This window comes from Anas acuta, chromosome 2, assembly GCF_963932015.1.
Source record: "Anas acuta chromosome 2, bAnaAcu1.1, whole genome shotgun sequence".
In the NCBI taxonomy this organism is placed as follows: domain Eukaryota; kingdom Metazoa; phylum Chordata; class Aves; order Anseriformes; family Anatidae; genus Anas; species Anas acuta.
The window spans coordinates 128,453,908-128,468,953 of record NC_088980.1 but is presented as its reverse complement, the minus strand read 5'-3'; the positions used below and the strand labels follow the sequence as shown (position 1 = coordinate 128,468,953).

The following is a 15,046-nucleotide window of genomic DNA, read 5'->3' as shown; positions in this document are numbered from 1 at the left end:
TGTGCAGCACTCATTTAACCTGTCTGTGCAGTGGTCATCAAAGCTTTTAATAGCTGGTACCTTCAAAAGCAATAAATTGTTGCTTTGATTTGCTTTATTCCAAACTGTATTCATGGACAGCTACGGGGCATGCTCAACTTTCATTTTTCTTTTTCCATGATGAAATTGAGTTCAAGAAAAATTGTTAAGAAAAATGGTTGCTTCTATTTGCCAAGAAGTCACGTTTCCCCTTTTAAAGAACATACTTTTACATAACCATTTGCATGGTGAAACAGAAGGTCTGGGAGTTGTTTTCCATCCTATTCGTCCTAGCAAGAACAAATAGCACACACATTTTTCTCAAAGCTGCATCTTACTGACAAAGAAGACTGAAAGCAGGACTTAGACTCTCTCTTTGGAGCAGGGCCTCCCTCTCCAACCATCAGTGTACCACATGAAGCATGTTTTGGTCACGACTCTTACAACATTAAAGTTGCAAAACTGCACAGGAAAACCTGGCTAGTTAGATTGTTCCTTGGTGCACTGCTAGGATTTTGACAGCAGAAAATAAGAACAAGTTTCTGTATTATTATTTCTTGGCCCAATTACAGGAAAAGTACTGCAGGAGCAGAAGAAAACTGTTTTGGCAAACTACAAATGACTTGGTTGAAAAAGTTCAGCCAAAAGGAAAACACGTTTTTACTGTGTGGAAGCCATACTGTGTGATTTTGAGGAATGAAGACAGGGGTAAATAAGCTGCCCAGCTATGGTGAATTTTCCCCCTCTTGGGAAGGTGTTTGTAGCTGCCATGTATCTGTGGCCATTGACCTCTCTACAATTTGGCAAAGCTGATAGAAGCTGTCCTGCCAACAGCACATTACTGAATTCCTTGTGCTATTTTACATACACTCTTATACACATGGACACTACGGCATTTTCCTATAATTAAGAAGGGGGCTGCAAATCAAACCAACCAGCATTTTCTCCTCCCCCACAACATACTCTGTCCCCTTCAGCGTCTTCTGCAACCTGGTGTTGTTCCTCCTGAAGGAGCTTGGCTTCCTGCAGCACACAGTGCGGACTGTGCCTTGTGAGTGGGAGAAGGGAGGTCTCGTGGAAACAGCTGCTGCCTGGAAGCACCTTGCACGGAAAGAAAAAAGGTGTTGGACTGATTGGAAAGGAAACCAGGCGGTAAAATAGCCAATCTGCCTGCCCCCACCTCAGTCAGAGGGCTGACTGAGTGAAAGGTAGCTCTGCCTGGGTGGCTTCAGTGTGTGCTCGCAGATTGGCCTTGTGTACAGTTACATCCCAGGTCTGGTTCTGGAGATGAGCTGAAGCCTCCTCAGGTGAAAGCAAAGACTACCTGCACTATTCAGGGCTGTCCAGAAGAGAAATGAAGCTCTGCTGCTGCCAAGATGCTGACAGTGTGACAAGTGACAGACTTGCTCACTCATCACTATACACAGCTCCCCTAAAGTGGGAGCTGAGACCAGTGCTGCAGCACAAGTGGTGCAGCCGAGGCACTCAGCTTACGGTAGGGACTTTAGTGTGGAAGTCATCCCTGTCCTTGGCCAGTCTTAAGGCAGAAATGCATTCCCAGCACCCAGCACAGCGAGAGCTCCCCAATGAGCCTCTGTGTGGGTGCCTTGGCCTCAGAGATGTGCAGGTGTGAACGTCGGCAGCCAGCTCCTGAGAAAACACCCTCGCACTCAGAGTGCTGCTCGCAGACCACACAAAAAGCCTGAAAAGCTCTTCTGCTGTTTCCAACAACTTCGCAGGCACTTCCACGCGACCTGTGACACAGCCCTGAGCTGTGTCGGTGGCATGGACAAGCCACACAAGTTCAGCAAGAAGCCAGCAAGGAAAATCACAGGAGCTGGAGCAGCAACTTCTTGCTTGCAGGGCTGACACCGCAGCTTGGTATGTGCTGGGGGGCAGGGGGGGGCGTCGATGCTTTTGCTGGGCCGCAATGAGAGTGCCAGAGCCACTGGTTGAATTGGGCACCGTAACCATAGAAACGGCAAGTTTTCGGGCGGGGATGACAGGTTGATGGGATTACTCTTCAAAGCACTTGCTGCCTTGGGAGAGCAGGCCGGGAGGGAGGGGACCGGAGTTAATTTAGCGCACGCAGCAGAGCGGGGGGCAGCGGCGGCAGGTCCCTGCTGGAGTGAAGCCTGCAGCAGTGACAAGCGGTTCCTGTTCACCATGGCTTGGGATAGTCCTGAAATCAACCTAGGAGGCACACAGCGATGAAGAATGGGGGGGTGCAAACAAAAAAACCAAGGCCACCCCCTTCTGAGTGACGGTCATGACCAACAGGTGCTGTGCGCCGTACTGCTGAGGCTGCACCTCGAGTATCTCGGTCAGGTTGGGGCCCTCACTACAAGAATGTGGAGAGGAGGGCAACAAAGCTGGTGAAGGCACTAAAAAACAAGACTTAGGAGGAGTGACTGGGCGAATGGGGTTGTTCAGTGTGGAGAAGAGGAGGCTGAGGGCAGACTGCATCACTGCCTACAACTACCCGAAGGGAGGCTGCAGTGCCTGGCCCTGGTGAGGAGGTGTGAGGGGAACCAAGGGCCTCAGTGCGTGTGAGAGGAAGGGTGTGGGGTGCAGCTGTGGGGCGCAGCGGCCAGGGAGGTAGCAGACCAAGTGCCATGGCACAGTATGGCATAGTATGGCACGGTCTGACATGGCATGGCACAGCACAAAATGGTGGGGGTCTCTGAGAGGGAAGGCTGCTGCCTTCTGAGGCCCATCGCCACAGTGCTGCGGAGGCATTGCTGAGGTGCGAGATGAGGCTCTTTCAGACGTGCCCTTCTTGTGCACACTCTCCTTTTAATTCCCTCGGCCTTGGGCATGCAAAAGGCTGCTCTCCTGTCTGCCCTCCTGACCGCTGCAGGCAGAGGTGTGAGAGGTGCACGACGGCGCTGTCTCTACACGTTAGCAATTTCTGGCTAATAAAACTGCCCTTTGGGCCATGGTTAACAATTAGACCAACTCTGAGCGCCGGGCCCTGCCCAGTATCACAGAGGCACAAGGTAATTGAAAGCTGTTCGTGCTGCTGTTCCTCCTCGTGCCGGACGGAAAGGTCGAAACAAACAGACAGGCAAACATTTCTTATCTTCCCCTTGCAGCTGACAGCCAACTGCAGTTATTGCCTCCGAGCCCCAGCCACGCTCTGCCTGATGGCTTCTGCAGGTCGCCTGGAGAAGGCAGCGCCTGCAAAGAGCTCCCAGAGCATCCCTGGGGGGCCTGGCCCCAGTGCTTTGGGGAGCTATGGGTGGGTGAGCTGCAGGAGGCGACTGCTGGGACCTGGAGGTCAGACCCCACGCACATGCAGGGCGTGCTTGCTGCCAGGTAATTTCTCCTACCACGTTTTATCCCCGTGTTAAGAAGGGGTTACATGCACCTGGACGGGAGATGTCAGGTGCAGCATCTGCAAGCCAAACAGGCAGAAACGTCACGGCGCCTGCCAGGGACCTGCTTCTGGTCCTGCAAAAGTGAGCGAGCGGTGCAGGCAGCTGTTTTCCAGCAAAAACACACAGGCTGGAAAGGTGGATGCACTGCAAGTGCTGACACAAGCTTAATTACACAGCACCGCAGAACAGACAGGCTTATGAAAAATGCAGTGTGGGAACAGAATATTTCTACCACCTCCTGTTAGCTGCTTACAGGCAGCTGCAGCACTGCTCTGGGTTTCTCAGCTGCAGCTCCTACTGCCTGTAGCCTGGTCCTTGTTCCCTGCTCCTTTCCCAGAAGGGGTGCTTGGTGAAAATACAGGCAGCTGACCGAAATGTGCAGCAAGTGCATGCTGATTGCTACCTCAGCAGCTGGGAGGCTGAAGGATGCTGTTCCAGGGGCTCGTCGCTCTCTGCTGTGACACCGGGCACGTGCCTGTCACCCTCCTGCCCTTCGGCTGCGACACTCTGAGGGATCAGCTTTGAAAGGGAGCCCTGCTGGAAGGGCTTCGTGTGCACGAAAACTGAATCGTGGCGAAACCGTCTCAAACAGCACAGCCTCATTTCACCTGTGTTTCTTAGTAATATTATTACTTTTTATTATTTAGTGCTGTTTTTATTTTTAATTACTTTTATTATTTATTTTTATTATTTAGTACCCCCTTATTATTTTTATTAATTTTTATTATTAATTTTTATTATTAATTTTTATTATTTATTTTTATTATTTAGTATCCCTTTATTATTTTTTATTATTTATTTTTATAATTTATTTTTATTATTTAGTACCCATTTATTATTTTTTATTATTTATCATTTATTTTTATCTATTTTTATTATTTAGTACCCCTTTATTATTTTTATTATTCTTTTTTATTATTCATTTTTATTATTTATTTTATTTTTATTATTTATTTTTATTATCTATTTTTATTATTTATTTTTATTATTTATTTTTTATCATTTAGTACTCTATTTTATTATTCTTGTCATTATTTTTATCATTTTTTCCCTTCCTGCCCGCACCCTCAGCTTCACAAAACAGGAGGCAGCGGCTGCGTGCGGCGAACACACCCAGGCCCGGCGGGCCTTCACGTACAGACTCCACACACACCCTGCCACCACGCCACGACACGACACCACGACATGTCACGACCCCCCGACATGCCACCCCCCCACGCCACCTCCAGCCCCACACCGCAGCTTTCCCACGGCGGCGCGCGGCGGGGGCGGCACCGCGGCGGCTGTGCCGGGCGGCGATTGGCCGAGCTCCGCGCGGCGGCGGCCAATGGGCGAGGCGGGGGCCGCGCGTGGCGGCGGGCGGCGGCTGCAGCTGCTGCTGGTGCTGCTGCTCCTGCTCCTGTTGCTGCTCCTGCTCCTATTGCTGCTGCTGCTGCTGCTGCTGCTGGCGCGGCGCGGGGCCGCCATGGGGGAGACGGGCGCGGGGCGTGCACCGGGCCCCCTGCTGCCGCGCGCCCTGGTGCCGCGCGCCGCCCGCCGCCTGCCCAACGGCCGCCCTCGCCCCGCCGCCGCCATGAAGCGGGCGCACCCCGAGTCCAGCTCGTCGGACAGCGAGGAGCTGGACGAGGCCGTCGAGGTGGAGAAGGAGAGCGCGGATGAGAACGGGTGAGAGCGAGGAGGGGGGGGTTTATGGGGTGTGTGGGGGTAGGTGTGGGGGTGTAGGGGTGTCCCGTGTGCTGCGCTGCCCGCTCAGCCCCGCTCCTCCCCGCAGGACACCGGGCTCCGTGTCGCCCTCAGCCACCTCGCAGATCCTGGCCAGGAAGAGGCGCCGAGGGGTGAGTGAGGGATGGATGGGGGGATAGAGGGATGGAGGAGGGGGGAGTGCCCTCCTCGCAGCCCCTCACCCCGCTCTGCCCCGCAGATCATCGAGAAACGCCGCCGAGACCGCATCAACAACAGCCTGTCGGAGCTGAGGAGGCTGGTGCCCAGCGCCTTCGAGAAGCAGGTCGGTGGTTCCCAGCCCCGCACCGGGTTTGCCCTCCCCGAGCTGCTCCAGGAAGGGCTCGGGCATCCCCGGCCCTGCCTGGAAAGTTTCCCGCTCCCCCTTCCCTCCTAGGGGTCGGCCAAGCTGGAGAAGGCAGAGATCCTGCAGATGACCGTGGACCACCTGAAAATGCTGCACACGGCGGGAGGGAAAGGTACGGTGCAGCTCTTTAGGGCTTTCTTCTTCTTGGGGAAGATTTACAGCCCAGACGTTTTACAGCACTAGCTTCGGCTTGTTGTAGGGAAGAAGAGCTGCAAGTCTAGCACTGTGTCAGCCCTCTGAGGCGAGCTGGCAACTTGGAAAACACATATTTCTTGCTGTTGTCGGATGTTTGTTTCTCTGGCATTCTGAAATTTCAGAGCAGAAGCTAGAAAAAATACAGCTTTCAGCGAGTAGTGCAGAGAATGGGCAAAAATGGTGAAATGTGCTGTGCAGCGAATAAACAAGTTGCCTGCAAAAGTGCCCCTCTCTAAGTCAGGACTTGTGTTTCAAATGAATTTCACTGTGCTGTGGTTTAGCTTGCACTGGGAGACGTGAAAAGAACAAAAGTACTTTCCTCCCAGTGGTAGCGTGCAATTTCAGTTTAAAAACAGCAGTCTGTGACCGGTCTTGGGACTTGCAGCATCACAGCACAGAAATAAAAGAAAACCTTGTTAGCCTAAAAAAAACTAAAAACAACAGCAACAACAAAAAGAAATAGAAAGGAGTTTGGCAGCTAATCTATGGTTGGGAATACTAACCACATCCAAGTGAAATATGCTTTATAGGGCAGGGTGGAGTGGGGAGGCAATGTGTAGACAAGGACTAGAAAACAGCATCTTAAGACTCCATTCTTTTCTCATAGGTTATTTTGATGCTCATGCTTTGGCTATGGACTACCGGAGTTTAGGGTTTCGAGAGTGCCTGGCTGAAGTAGCTCGATACCTTAGTATTATAGAGGGTCTGGATGCCTCTGACCCTCTGAGGGTTCGCCTCGTGTCTCATCTCAATAACTACGCCTCTCAGCGGGAAGCGGCGAGCAGCGCGCACACTGGCATTGGACACATTCCCTGGGGCAGTGCCTTTGGACATCACCCTCACATATCTCACCCGTTGCTGCTGCCTCAAAACGGGCATGGTAACACCACTACTACGGCGTCTTCCACAGAACCGCATCACCAGAGCAGAATCGCCGCCCCACACGCTGAAACTTCCTCACTCAGAGTGCCCCCAAATGGCAGCGTCGGACCAGTGCTCCCCGTGGTCACATCCACGACCAAACTGTCTCCTCCTCTTCTCTCCTCCATGGCATCTCTGTCTGCGTTCCCCTTTTCGTTTGGCTCCTTCCATCTGCTGTCTCCCAACATGCTGAGCCCGTCTGCACCAACGCAGTCAGTGAACCTCGGCAAACCGTACAGACCGTGGGGGACTGAGATTGGAGCTTTCTAAGGACTAACCCTTTAGTAAGGGTGGGGAAGCCTGCAAACCTAGCTGAGCTGGGTTGTGCCACGCTTAAAATTGAAGTTTTTAATAACTGGGACAAAGGTACAGCTTCAACTTAACTAAGTTTGTCTAAAAACTATCTCTTTGGATTTTTTTTTTTGTTTGTTTCTTTTCTACATTTTTGTATTAGCTTTTTTTTTTTTTAAATAGTTGCTGAAGTTGTCCGAAAATAAAATTACAATAGTGGATGTTAACACTTGTGTTAGATCTGTTCTGAGCATTTAAATCACTTTTGTAAACAGCTTGTTTCCAATGTTCCATTTTTCCTGAGTACATCAGACCGCCTTTTTATGAAGAGATATCACCTATTAGTATTAGCAACAGCTTAGTTTAGCTATTAATTTTTCCAAAACCACTCTTCTCAGCCTTAACAAGCTGTGTTTTTGTTAGTATTTTGACATTGAGATGTTCTGTAACGAATTACTCTTTTTGTAAACTATATTGGAGTCTTATATTTCTGAACAAAGCGTTGACAAATCAGATGGACCAGCTTGACCAGCTTTATCTCAGAGCCCGATTTCTATTTCTTCTGCAGTGATTTGGTATATCTGGTGGTCGTATTCTAGTCCCTAGTGGACATTTATTCGCATCACAGAATCACTACATTATTTCTTCTGCCCAAAAGAGCAGCATGTGCTTTAGAGCAGACTCTGAAATGTGGAGGGTGCAAAAGTGAAATTACAAACTACACTGGTGGTGAGTTTTGTTGCGGGAGATGTGAAGGAGAAAAAAAAATTGTCACCCACAGTAGTCTTCCAGCCAGAGCAGGTCGTATGCATATTCATTTCACAGGGCCAGATTCTGCTCTGAGTTACAGTGGAACGATTGTTCTGTTACCCTGTGTGCTCGGGGAACTGAAATCAGGCTCTTTCCCTCTGTGAGCTCCAAATTTGCACCTGAAAAAAGTTATGCTGGTATTTAAATAGCCAATGGGATGGTACAGTGGGAACCTGTTCAGTGCCCAACTTTATTGCTTAACAAATGTATCCTAACTGGTGGATTCTTTATTTTTTTTTTTTGGTTGTATTTTACTTTTAGGTGCAGTTCAGTGCCACTCCTCATTTTGTAAGGGCGCTGCTGCATTTTTGTGTGTGTGAGTGTGTGTGTGTGTGTGCGCATTTTGTTTGTTTTCCTGAGAATCTTAATCTGAACAGGTTTATCTAGTGAGTTCCACTGGACTGAGTTTGACTGCTCTTGTATTTGTGTTGTGGCTAAATAAAGGAGAAAGAACAAAGTATTTTAAATGACATGTTTGTCTGATACATATATATATATCAGTGGACAATTCTGTGCCTCTGCTATCATATACAGTGTTGAAGAATTGCTACTGAGTGTGTCTGTGGGTATATGTGTTTACTTTTTCCTTGCTTGTGTATTACCTATGCTAGCTGAGTGTAGCTTAAAATGCTGCTGTGCCTCAGAGTAACAGCCAAGGCAGTGAAAGTTAAGGATGCATTTTGTGTGTTACTGCTACCTGCCTGGCAGCGTGTGGGCAGAGGGTGAGGAGACCTGGGTTGCTGCTAAAGAGGAGGTTGAAGCTGCACAGCAACTAAATATTCGTACTGCTTCATCTTAATATTAAAAAGTGATCATCTTTACCAACGCGGAGGCCTTTCTGGTCACTCATGAAATCTTTAACTGTCCTGTAGCTCTAACACAGGCCCGTACTTGGCAGCCTAGTTGTGTTCAGATGTACCCACGGTCTCTGACAGGTCCTGTATTTGTCACTGAGCAGTGTTATCATCACGGTGTGCTGCTTTTTTGAAGCACCAGCCTGACAGCCTTAAACACGGAAGGTTTTCTCCTTGAAAGAGTTGTGAGCGGATGGATCCATCCTACCTGCAAATCTCTACCTGGAGAACATCGACAACTTCTGGAAGTACCTCACTTCTTCCCTGTGCATTTGAGTTTGTAGTACACTTGCGCTGGTACATGCTGTATCCTCCTCTGGATTTAGCTCTGCCAGAAAATAGCAGAAAGAGCTCGGTCCTGTGGGAGAAGACTGCTTTGTTTGAAGAGGGGCTCTCGGGCCAATTAAGGAGTGGCGTTGACGAGAGGCTGAGAGAGGGCTAGGCTTTCTCGGAAGGATTGCCATGAGGCTGGAAAGAGTGGGAGGTTATTTGAGTGTGTAACCTTGTTCTACCTTCCGTCCCAGGCTGCCCGGGACCACTGCTAGATATGAAACGCAGAACACTGTGGGCAGCTAGAACTACACAGGTGTTATTGAGGAGAGATTAAAGTGTATAGTATTTCATGTATAAACATGAAACGGGAGGCTGTAAAATTCCAAATCTAGTTTCCTCGTCACGGTGTGTATTGTCTCCTGTTTAATTATGCTCTGCCCTGTCCCTAATAGGCTTTTATATTAAATTAGCAACTCCAACGTAGAAGATTGCTATAGTGCATGCAACTATACTTTAGATCTTCTAATCAATGACAATGCTTCTCAGCCTTTTAATGGTTATTTCATTGACATTCAGATGACTTTGCCTGCCTCTAAATAGCTGGCTCTTATATTTAGAAAGACCTCTATAACTATTTCTGTCCCACTGTCCTAATTTTAAGCAAAACTGAGAAGCATTTCACAATAAATATTTAGCTGCTGGTGTTTATCTATATGCAGTCTTCTCTTTCCATTCCCAATGGCAAAAGTATTAAAGACAAGTACCAATCTTACTCAACCAGTGCAGTAAAACTATATTAACTTCTAGAGACTGAAGAAACAAGTCCAGGGCTATACAGCGACTTGTGCTGCTAACTCAGTATTTCATGCCTGGCAATCACTTAACGATATCCGTTTTGTCAGCAGGGAAAAAGCAATGGCATTGTTTGTTCTCCTTTCTTCAGGAGACTGGTAGCTGGAAATTTTCTGTGTAAGTGACAAATGCTGTTGTTTCTTAAAAACTGCAGTTCTGAGACATTCTGCTATTTTTATTTCCTGTAGAATACCAGGTTTCTGCAGACAGACTGAGAAAGGCAAGATAAGCTTGCTCCCATAGGCAGCAGATAGCTCCTGAGCCCAAAATATTTACTTGTTTACCCTAGTGCAAAAAAAGCAAATTCAGGAGCAAAAGCTTAGCCAGAGAGGTAGTGGAGAAGAAAGGAAATGCAGATGTGGCTTGATCCCGTGACCCCCAACTACCTTAAATCTCTTTGGATGAACCCTGTCTGTCCGGAAATCCTCAGGCTAGCATTTTGTGTGGGATGTAAGACGACGTGGTATTTTATACAAGCAAATATTGTCTTCCTTTCTTGAGGAAGCTGGATTCAAGTGCAGGATGAATTTAAGAAGCTGGAAATACTGCATAAAATTAGATACAAACCTTTGGAAATCCACTCCGATTTGGCATAAAGGAATAGCTCATCAAAGTGATATTTTTTGCTTTTGGAAAGAAGCTGTCACTAGTTCTTAGGCCTGTTTCTGTTCAGCGCTCCCACCTTACACTTGCAGCGTGACACAGTTTATTAGGATCACGCTAAAATACATGAATCCTGACTGTTGCCCTCTTCACTCACACATCAGCATGTGAGTCCCCAGGTGACAGGAGCCTTTCCAGGCTATTACTTAGTGGTGGGAAGCCCACGTTTTTCCGAGAAACAAACAAGCCCAAGCGAGCGCAGATAAACTGAAACCCTTCTTCCTGTTTTATATTGTGTGCCTATTCACAGGCATTTCTTGCCAGAAACTCCCAGTTTGGATCACAATATACTCCATACTGAGCTGAAGCCTGCAGTGAATAATGTGCAGGCCATTGGCTTTGTGCTGGAAGGCAACAAAAACGATTTACAAAGCCCTTTTCTGAGGCCTCACATGAAAGGTTGTAGAGACGGGCTGTGGTGCTTGCCAGGTGACTCAGCACACGAGGTGTGAGCGTGCCCATGTATTAACCGGTCTACCTGGCCCCGTAGAGCAGCCCATGCTTTGCCAGTAACCGAATGCCTCTCCTTCCACTTGCCCAGCTTATAAATAAAAATGAGGACGGGCCCTTTCTTCTGGAGCCAGAAGATGCAGGCACTGACTCATGCTTGCAATATAGTAGCTTGACTGCAGTAATAAATGTTGAAATGCCGGTGCCAGGCAAGATACTGAAATTTGAAGGTGTCTTTTGGGAGTCTGAAGAATTCATCTGGATGAAGCCTTTATTAAGGAAGTACTTGGGTATTTCATGTTGCTCTCTCTTATTCCACCTCATCCCACGTATTTTTTGTTTTAGCAAATTCTACTTATTATTCATATAGCATGAAGGAGTTGACCAAACTGCCTTGTTTTGACCCATACTGTCTGCAGCCCGCCCAAGCCTTCCCAGGACCCCAGAGTTCACAGACAGAGGTTCTCTTCCAGCTGTGTCTTGTTCTTCAACAGATCCTGTAACGCAGCTGTCTGATGCAGCAGCGGCTTCTCTAAGTGCTCAAAACAGCTGACCACTTGGAGCATCGTGCCCTGCTTATAAAGCCCTTAACCACATTCCATTGCTTGGACCTTTCCAGAGGCTTTTATCAGGCTTCTTTTTTCAGGAGAAGCCTCCTGGAAAGGAAGAGGAGATATCTGGAGCCATTTTTGCATATCTTTTGTGCTTCTGCTTGTCAGGGCAGCCTCAGCATGGGGAAACACCTGCAGACCACTCTCTTCTCTCTGCATTGGAAAATCTTCATGGAGTATTCCAGGCAGCTTGCATGGTCTCCAAGGTAAGCTGTAATATCCAGGAGCGGACAGTAGTAATGGGTTAAATCCTGGTGATGTGTGCGTTTCTCCGTCTTGCCCTGTTTCACCGAAGCAAGGATGTTGGAGCAGAAAAGTTGGTGGAACAGCTCTGAGAAGAGAATGGTAGAGAGCAGGAAGGAAGGCTAATGTGGATCAGAGGAAAGCGAAGGCTGTGAGCAGATGAATGAAGAGTTGCATTGTTTGCATTGCCTGTTGCAAAGATACGGAAATAACTGTCGTCAGATGACAAAATAAGCTGCATGCAAGTACGTAAGTGATTTGGAAAGGGGAAGGGAATAATCCTAGTAAATCGCAGTTTTGCTCAGTCAGCCAGAATCAGATGAGCAACACACGAGAATTGAGGCAAATAATTTAAAAACAGTAAGGTGCTGGAAGAAATGTGTGTGGATATGTTTGTCTACTCTGGTGGGTCATCTCCCCAGCTGGGGAGGAAACAGGGCTTGGGTGACCTACTGCAAGAATGCATCGCAGCATGATTTGCTGGTTGTGTTTGTACAGTTTGGTCAAATGACCGTAAGAGGGTGAAGGAATTAAGTGTGGCCTGTGAATGAGAGTGGGCTTGTGGCCTGACATGATAGAGAATTGGATATATCGGGATAACTGATATAAGCTCCAAATGACTGGCAGCCATTTCCACGAATTTCTCAGTTTCTCACCTGCTTAGCTCCCAAATTTTGGTACATTGATTTTCGGTATGTGTTAGTCATCGACATAGGTGTGAGGTCTCCTTCACCATGAAGTGAAGAGGGCAGGTGCGTGTTCTGGTAGAGAGAAGCTAGACCTAGTGAAAGTGAGTATGGAGCCACTTCTCTACTCCTAGCAGAGAGCACCAAGAGCACCTGACTTGCTTTGCATTATATGTAGGCTATTTATAGTGCAGATAATAACTTTGTAATACTGGTTCCTATTATCACCGAGCCTGTCTTCTTTATCAGAGAGGCCATTTCAGAGACTGAATTTCAATATCAAAAGATGAAATGAAAATAATTGTCATCTATTGTTGTTCAGTGATGGTTATGTAAAAACTTGTGGGATTTTATGCTGATTTGAAAAAGTAGCGAAGGGAACTGAAGTGGGTGCTGTAGGAACTCTTTCACATGCTACACAGCAGGCAGATCTATTTTTTACTTCGTAAGGGAAACATCAATTTGATTGAACAATGTTCCCTGTATAATGTCGATGCCTAACTGTCTGTAGATTGCCCCTTTGAATTTCTCTGGGATTCATTGCGTCTTCTGTTAAGAGGAAATTATCAACAACAAGAGGAAATCCTGTACTAGTACTGAATAGTCCTTATTTTAAAGGTACTTCCCTTCTTGTGGGAATTGTATATAATCAGAACAACACTCCATAAAACAGACGAATTATTTTAGAAGGAGACGGGTCAGCCTTTTATTTAAAAGGTCTGACGTTATCGTACAGAAGAAAATCAATTGTTAGAGTGGATGACATTCTTCCATGAGTTGCTTGTGCTTCACAAAGGTGGGGCAAAGTTTAAGGCATTGGTAACAGGAAGTTTGGGCTCCTTAGAGACTTGTTTTTTGGAGCACACAATGACAAAAGTACTCTTTTTCTTCCCAAAAGCAGCACGAGGAATAAGAATGATTAAACTTTACCCTCTTAAGAATTTGCATGGGTGGGGATGTGAAGGGTGCGCGTACCTGCTGGACAAAACCAAATACCCTTCACATTTGGTGGGTAAGGGGGCAAGATGCACCAGTCAGCAGCGTTATAAAGGACATGCAGAACAGCAGCTCATTAGAAAACAGACCCTTCCCTTACATTTTGGTTCTGAGGTACTGCAGTTATGACTACGCAGTGTGTTTTTTTTTCCACCACATCAACTCGCACAAGTTGAGCAAGAGGCAGGTGCAGCCCCAACCTGAAGCCAGGGGCTGGACTGCAGTGTCCCAAGACTCGGGGCACCAAATCAAACAAGCGCACCGACAGGCGTGATTGCAGATCCCGGGCCAAGTTGCTGTCACTCCCTTGCCTGTTGCAAAAGAGAGGCTTGAAACCCCACATACTCCTCTCGGCCCAGCCAGCCACAAGCCAGACATGCACTGAAAGAAGTTCAAGCAAAATCTGTTACAGAGCTATAAAAATCTGTGGGTTGTTGTTGGTTTAGGCAACGTTTGTCCAATTTTTATCTCCTCTCTGGGAAGGAAGAAGGCTCCCTGCTTTTCCACGGTGCTGACAGAGGTCTGTGTGACTCCCTGCACAGCCCCTCAGGAATGCCCTCATCCTGCCTGTTAACAAACTGAGGCCTCATTTTCCGCCCCGGCAGCACAGCAGCATCCCAGGCTGAAAGCACAGCTTCAGTGACAGAGCTGGCCGAGAGCCACAGGGGCCCAATACTGGGAATTCCCATGGTCTGCCCCCAGGGACAAAGCTGAAGGAGTGACGCATCAGGTTTCCGGTTAGAAAAATCCCTGCTTTTCTTTTTTCTGTTTTACACAGCATTAATATCCTCGTAATGTGCTAGCCAGACAGTCTGACTTTATGCATTTTTTAAGCAAAAAGGGAGCCGTAATGAAATTGTTCATTAGCTTTCATTTTGGCTGTATGCTTTCAAGTGAAAAAAAAAAAAAAGAAAAAAGAAAAAGAATCCCCTCTTATTGCCAGCTCCTATGCTAGGAAGTGCAGCCTTCCCTCCATATTATTTTCATTGCCTTGCATGAAATAGAAACCCAGTCTGTATCAAACAGTTGCTGAGAAAGCTGTGATTCAAGCTTTATATAATGAAATACTTTTATACCAAAGTCTATTGGGACGCAGCCTGTTCAGCTCAGCTATCTGCATTGCATTAACTTTTATATCCCCAAAACTCCCATCAGAAAGGAGATTTTTATGAGATTGCATTTGACACACCCCGAACAAGGTTCCTTTAATAACTATGTCTGAAGCTTCTGACTGCAAAAGGCTAAAGAAGACTTTGCCAGGGGCTAGTGCCACCTCGTATTTAATTTTCTGGTGACACTATCTGCTCCTCACTCATTTGCAGCAGACAAACTGTTGCAACAATGCTGTTAATCCTAGGGAACCGTGAGAGATAATGAAGACAAATTTGTATATGCAACCCATACTCAGCATCTTTGTTGAAAGACTGCAGAAGTTGCAGAATGAATTGTATTCAAGGGGAGTTGGTAGGGCACAGCAGAAAATTTCAGACACTTATTTATATTTAAATCTGACTAAAGAGGGGATTTTTCTTATTAATCCTCCTTCTCCCAATCACCAGGGCTTTTCAGTTTCAGCAGTGTTTTGTTTGCTCCTCCAGAGTTAGGTGATCTTTGCAATGTCCCATGGAGGTGTAGTTCTGCGTAGGGACCTGGGACTCAGAAAGGTGAAAACAAAACGGCTGGTTGAGGTGCTTGGCTGAGGAGTATGGACCTGTTG

At 47.2% G+C, this 15,046-nt stretch overlaps 1 protein-coding gene across 1 annotated transcript; it reads left to right on the top strand.

The window, feature by feature from the left end:
• Nucleotides 1-4,493: 4,493 nt before the first annotated feature.
• HEY1 (hes related family bHLH transcription factor with YRPW motif 1) lies at nt 4,494-8,171 on the top strand. The gene is made up of 5 exons (XM_068672153.1): nt 4,494-5,063; nt 5,170-5,233; nt 5,320-5,403; nt 5,515-5,596; nt 6,287-8,171. The coding sequence occupies exons 1-5, from the start codon at nt 4,726-4,728 to the stop codon at nt 6,868-6,870; spliced, it is 1,152 nt and encodes a 383-aa protein (XP_068528254.1). The 5' UTR covers nt 4,494-4,725; the 3' UTR covers nt 6,871-8,171.
• The last annotated feature ends 6,875 nt before the right edge of the window (nt 8,172-15,046 follow it).

Excerpts from the sequence above, each read along its gene's own strand:
- HEY1 (XM_068672153.1), top strand. The coding sequence starts at position 4,726 with ATGGGCGAGGCGGGGGCCGCGCGTGGCGGCGGGCGGCGGCTGCAGCTG. Across the intron at positions 5,404-5,514 it reads CCAGCGCCTTCGAGAAGCAG|GGGTCGGCCAAGCTGGAGAA; the intron begins GTCGGTGGTTCC and ends CTTCCCTCCTAG. Across the intron at positions 5,597-6,286 it reads GCACACGGCGGGAGGGAAAG|GTTATTTTGATGCTCATGCT; the intron begins GTACGGTGCAGC and ends CTTTTCTCATAG.